The 5961-nt window shown below is 44.1% G+C and overlaps 1 protein-coding gene across 3 annotated transcripts; it reads right to left on the minus strand.

Moving 5' to 3' along the window:
- Window positions 1–1236: 1236 nt before the first annotated feature.
- LOC100274029 (uncharacterized) lies at window positions 1237–5293 on the minus strand. 3 transcript variants are annotated; one of them, XM_008683303.4, is made up of 6 exons: window positions 4840–5293; window positions 4090–4372; window positions 3801–4002; window positions 3633–3718; window positions 3215–3306; window positions 1237–1800 (listed from the first exon to the last, which is right to left on the minus strand). In XM_008683303.4, exons 2-6 carry the CDS (start codon window positions 4263–4265, stop codon window positions 1535–1537), a joined length of 822 nt encoding a protein of 273 aa, XP_008681525.1. In that variant the 5' UTR covers window positions 4266–4372; window positions 4840–5293; the 3' UTR covers window positions 1237–1534. The 3 variants fall into 3 exon arrangements, with proteins under 3 accessions (XP_008681525.1, XP_035823722.1, NP_001141886.1); XM_035967829.1 differs by lacking the exon at window positions 4840–5293 and adding an exon at window positions 4723–4800 and having other exon boundaries at window positions 4090–4307; NM_001148414.1 differs by having other exon boundaries at window positions 1239–1800; window positions 4090–4307; window positions 4840–5272.
- Window positions 5294–5961: the final 668 nt, after the last annotated feature.

Consider the following 5961-nt stretch of genomic DNA (forward strand, 5'->3'; position numbering starts at 1 on the left):
GATGAGTACTCGACCAAGCGTGGATGAGCCTACCTCGAATGTTCCAGCGGTCGGTCACATGGCAAGCTCTAAAGACCTGAGGGCATAGGCAGGACCCATCACGCAGCACCCGTCCCACGGTCGCTTGTTTTTCGAGCTTCCTAGAGAGAAGAAAGGCTAGGATTAATTTTTTCCAGAGCATTTATAAAAACAAAGATATGTTTAATAAATGTCATCAGGGTCTTTGGCATTACGCTTTACGTTTCATCTTTGCTAGTGGTCGTTCCACCGGGACGGGTGTTCGCAAGTTTTTAGGCCCCTAGGTTCCACTGGGGACCACTACCATAGCTTTCGAGGCGTAGGTGTTTGTAGTCACGACCAGCTTCCCTGGCAGGTCTCTCTATTTATATTGCCCGCCCCATGGATTCGTTTCTAGCAAAGACCAAAGGTGAAGTCGCCCTGCTCAGTGCTTTCCTCGAGGTTCGATCACGGGGTCTCTGGTTACGTTATCCTGAGGCCCCTTCCCATTGAGGGTGCCCCAGAGAAAGAGTGAGTGGTGCGGTGTCGTGTTTCACCAAAGACTCTTCTGGTGAAAGGTAAGAAAGGCTCAAAACACGTAATTACACAAGAAAAAAAACAACATGGCTGGTTTCGCGTTAGGAGTTACCGCTCGTTACTCGGCCGAGCCTGTTGTTCGTTCGTCCCGTCTAGTTTGGCTCTTGGCACGCTTCCCGTCCTAAAAATCACCAACAGGAAACGGAAAAAGGAAGGGGGAATGGGGAGAGGAAACCAAGGTTTGGCATACTGAATTGGAGTTTAATAGGTTCCCCACGAAGGAATCTATGTAGCTGGCCTGCTCTTCTAGATTTCCCTATTTGAAGCACAACTCAATAACACAGCGATTAGAATGCACAATGTATGCGTACAACTGCCTTACTGCAGAAGAGAATGAAATTGTCGTCAACAGATTCAGCTGCGTAAAGCAGGACTAACATTCTCTAGGACACTAAGGGCTAGTTTGGCAACCTTTCCTCGAGTGATTTCAATTTCCCGAAGAAAAATTAGTTCATTTTCCTTTAAAAAATATAAATCTATTAGGAAAATGAAGTTGACAATGGCAGACAGAAATCAGGATTATAGGGTCTAAAATCCCCTTGTTATTTAAAATTGAATAAAAGAGGATTTTAGCCGCACCAATCCTCTACGGTTTTCTGGCTCCCAAACTAGCCCTAATGTTCACAAGCAACAGCTACAATATGGATCCAAATACCCAACCCCACAATGGATACCAAATTAGTTGCAAAACTTCTGTACAGATCTGTTACATCTTTCTGCCAAGAAACAAGAAACAGAAAACCTTTTGAGTGCCGACTGCCGACATGTTTGGTATTCGCTGCAGTAAACTCAAGTATAAATCTACCCTGCGATTGTTAGACTTACTTTACCAACGGACTGTACTGTGAACGTTTTGCTACCGTCGTTGGTGGTGTAAGTAACATTAGTAGCTTCACACTGCGTCCATGTGGTTCTTCGGAAGCTGTTCCAGAGCAGCGGTTCACATGGGGTGAGTGATGAAGAAGTTGAAGTCATGGTGCTGGACTCCAAGCTGCTTCAACCAGGAGTCCGCTGCACTGAAGAGGAAGTCCATCTTTCTGTGATCTCCTGTCATGGGGTTGGTCCAGAGGGAACCATGTACCTTGTGTGCTGCGAGGCCGAATGGAGGCAGTGACACGGTGTTACTCTTTTTATCCATGTGGCCATTCTGCTTGCCGTCGGCAACTGGATGGCAACAATCATTGGTCATGGTCTCGAGCCCGTAATCTGTGAGAAACATAACACAGGTTACTGTGGTTTGAAAACAGTAATAAGGTCATCACTGGTGCAACTGCAAATAACTGCCAGAAAGTCAATGTCTTGACATGCAAAGCGTAGTCAAGCTCAAAGAACTGGCTTGATTTGGACTCTAATATCATTATTTGTTTTAATAGGAAGGACAGCTGGTGAACCCTAGGTCCTTTTGCACATATCGCAATCCAAGCAAGCTTTCTTCAAAGACATCTATAGAACAACTATTCCTCCATGTTATAACATGGGTATTTTTAGTCTTCAAGAAACAACTGCATGTCTAAGAATAAGTAACAAAGTCATGAAACATGAGAAGCCAGTCTCTTTCCTTATCTTTACTGAGCAAAGAACTGTTGCCACCAACCTTTTGTTTAAGTGGTTTCCTTAACTATATACTTGAAAGCTAAGACATGAAGCCTTTTGAAACCAACGTTGACAAACTGGATGTAAAAAAGCAAGCCGAACAAAGCCTTGAAGGAAACTCTCATACTCTTGTAAGCTAAGCCACCAATTGATTTAAGAATAGTGTGGCTAGGGGTGGTAATGGATCGCGATCCAAATGTTTCTTCATAATTTGTTTGAACCCTTAATTAATTTTAGTTCAAAATTAAATAGAAATAGAGCGTGATTGTAATCTGATCCGATCCTTAAATTTTATAGTGTAAAGTTTAGAGCTCATTACCACCCTGAAGTATGGCATAGCAACTGGTATGCAGCATAAATCACATAATTATGTTATAAAATATGAATCTTCAAAGATATAGAAAAGTAACTGAAGCATGAGTTACACCTTTTCTAAATATACAGTTCATTTGAAAACTAAAGACCACTCAACCAACCAGTTACAAGAAAATGAGAAAGCAACAGTTTAAATCCTTTCTTCTGGTCTAGGCCACCAGATTGTCATTCCTCCTTAGTGTACATTAAGAAATATATAGATGGCTCAGGGAAATCTTCTCTAAGAGCTAGTACACAAGCATGAGCAACACTCCTCCTTCCTAATGTTTTATATGCAAATAAGTTCTAACAACAGAACAGAAGTATTGGAAGACTAGATGTTTATTAGAATACTGCACTAGAGGAAATGAGCTGTCATTATATCCTGTAGTCATGCTATTCCAGTCACAATCTCGTTTGAAATTTCAACCAATATACCAACACAAATATCCTAAACATTGTAAAAGGGGAATCAACTCAAGGACCTAAAAAACATGAATATTGTTGATAACAATTTCAATGGTTATACAATGCCTGTGTGGCATGGTACATAAGCCTATTATAATAATCCAATTATTTTGCCGTATGAATTTATCAAAATGGTAGAGTTCAGTGTCTGATACTCTGATGTGCAACAAACATGCCTTGAAACAAAACAAAGAGGAAAACATACCTTGGAACGAGGAGGAAATAGTATGGTAAGTCAAGAAGCATGCAGATAAATCCTTCACGCTACGCTGGTAAGGAATGTGGTATATAGGGTACCTAGTTAAAGTAGCAGACATGAATGATAATGCTAATAACTAAAAGAAAATCAACCAATAAATCGATTTCTGAACCTAGAAACAACGGCTACTATTTAGAAACAAAGGATCATCGAAGCACTCAAATCCGTCATCAAACTGCTATAAGGCACAATGTTTAGTGCGGTATGCAACTGCTTCATTCAATCTATAGAGCTATCGCAAAGACAATGCCTAAACAAAAATAATCTTGTTTACAAAACTACTAGGTAATATAACTAATCCATCGACTAATTTTTGTTCTTTCAGAATAACATAAGCAGTAGATACATATAAATTTGATCATACCAGGCAACTGACATCCAGCTAACAGGCGATAGGTCAGCACTCTTCAGTAATGTCAATCCAGGAAAGCCCTGGGATAGTTCATAGACCTAGAAAGGGCAATGATCACGTAAGAAAAGAGGTCCATACCACAGTGGAGATAAGGTCACAGCAAAGCGCGTAGAAATTCACCTTGTCAATGAACGGGACCCTTCCGTAAGGTGAACCTACTTCAAAGAACTCAAAGGACAAGTGCCCTGGACGCTTCCTGTTGGGCCATACCACATCACAGTTGAACAATGATTCATCAGAAGTCGAACTCCACGATCTTGACATCTTCTCGTTGTCCTCATCATCACTCCAGAAATCCATGCCATTATCTTCACCAAAACTCCTGCAGGAAACAGAGAATTGGATCGGCCTACAGCTCAAAATTACCATGAACTCGAAATCTCCCCCCTAGCAAGGATCTCGCCCATACCTGGATGCCGTCAGGACCTTGTTGGTGAATAGCTGCATCCCGGACAGGTATGGAACATAGTACTGAACTACTCTCTCCCCTCCTGGGAGCTGCACCGTAGCTCCGGCGCCGTACGCGCTCCACTCGTAGTACTGTTCCCAGAGGTCGGAAAGATTGAAGTACTCGACGCTGTCCATCTCAGCGTGGTGCCAAGCATCGGCTGGCAAACGTCCATTCGTCTGGATGCAACCGAACGGCGACTCACTTTCAGATAGGAACAGAGTAGTACTACTAGCTAGCGGCCCTACATATGATCCGTCACCCCCAAGAGCATTAATGGAACAGTTGGAGATCAGGCGAAAGCGAAATTGACACCAGGGAAACCGAATTCTAGATGGCAGGAATCACCGCAGCGTGCATCGTAACTTTCTCCAGCTAGTATCGTGCAAATAATCCTCCAAATAATTAAGGGGGAAAAAAGAAGAGTGCTAGCATACTGTCACCAGCAATTTGACGTGGGCATTTACGGTCAGCAAACGCAGAACGATGCATTAGTTAAAAAAAAAGATAAACTGTAATAACGAGTAAAAGAAAGCACATCTTTTTCCACCCTACCACACTAAAGCGGTGCAGAGAAAGGAGTAAATGACAAACCGGGAACTCCCAGGACGCCGCAGATCAACGGAGACCATGGCAAGACCCGGCCAGAAAGCAGAAAGAACATCGAAGGCGAGAACTTAACGCAACGGGGGGTGGGGGCAATTGCGTCACCTTGGGGAGAATGTGCGTGTCCACGGTGGGGGTGGTGCAGTCCAAGAAGCACTGCAGGTTGGACGGCGGCATCCCCTCCCCCAGCCACTGCCCGCCCATGCGCGGTGCGCCCCCTTTCCCTTCCCTCCTCCTCGGCTCTCCACACGGCCCTTGTCTCTGCTATCACCCTCACCCCACAACAATCCGCGGCGCACCAAATCGCTCAAGGCACACCGCCAACAACTCCCAAAGAACCGAACCAGTAGCAGGAGAATCCAACAGATTCCTCCGGCACTCTGCGCTACTCTGCAAGAACCGGAATCGTGGCGCTGGGAAGACTGAAGCGCGGAGGAGGAAGACTGGAAGAGGAGGAGGGGGCTTTATTCGAGCTGCGGAGGAAAGGGAGCCGGAGGAAGGAGGAGCAGCAGCGCAGCGGGGTGCGATCTCATATGAAACCGGCTTCGGTTTGCTTTGCTTCGCTGCGTGTCCTTCTCTTCTCTCGCTTTGCCTTGTCTGACTCCAAACCAAACGCCGCCCGCCCGCCAACCCGCCAGCCCGCGAATCAAATCCACCTGACCCCACGTCACGTACAGTACCTGGGAAAGGATTCAAGGGAAAGGCGGGCCGACTGAGCTGCCTGAACCCGCTAGCCCGCCCAAAGACCCGGTGTGGTTTCTTCGCGGTTTGGATAGTGTGTTGTTTAAGCTACTATATATATGGCCGCCTATGGCTATTTCCAGATGTTAATGACTTGTGACTTGTATCCATTCCACGTCATAAATTGATTCATTTCCATGTTTTTCTTATCCTTTGCACATTTATTCAAACCATAATAGAAACGTTTCCAATTTAATGGCCGTTACCAAAAATTCCATATATGCTCGATTTGGAACATGTTGATTTTTTTTTTGCCTAGTAGATACCTATTAGAATATCCGCAGTAGATCATGTAAAATAAGTATTTGCACTAGACTATCTCCAGCAGCTTACTCATCATACTTATATTCAAACTTCACTCTGCGGATAATGCATTCTATAGCGTAAAACGATACAAAACAGTGTTTTTGGTAATCATATAGTTGAACAGCTAGACACGGTAGTTTTTAGAATATCTATACAAACAATAATAATGCATATGTATGC

The sequence above is a fragment of the Zea mays genome, chromosome 5 (genome assembly GCF_902167145.1).
Source record: "Zea mays cultivar B73 chromosome 5, Zm-B73-REFERENCE-NAM-5.0, whole genome shotgun sequence".
NCBI lineage: Eukaryota > Viridiplantae > Streptophyta > Magnoliopsida > Poales > Poaceae > Zea > Zea mays.

Bases quoted from the DNA above. Each gene is read 5' to 3' on its own strand.
- LOC100274029 (NM_001148414.1), bottom strand. From the start codon at position 4,938: ATGGGCGGGCAGTGGCTGGGGGAGGGGATGCCGCCGTCCAACCTGCAG. The intron at 4,003-4,089 runs GTATGGGCGAGA...TGTTTCCTGCAG, and splicing joins AAGGTCCTGACGGCATCCAG to GAGTTTTGGTGAAGATAATG. The intron at 1,801-3,214 runs GTATGTTTTCCT...TGTTTCTCACAG, and splicing joins TATTTCCTCCTCGTTCCAAG to ATTACGGGCTCGAGACCATG.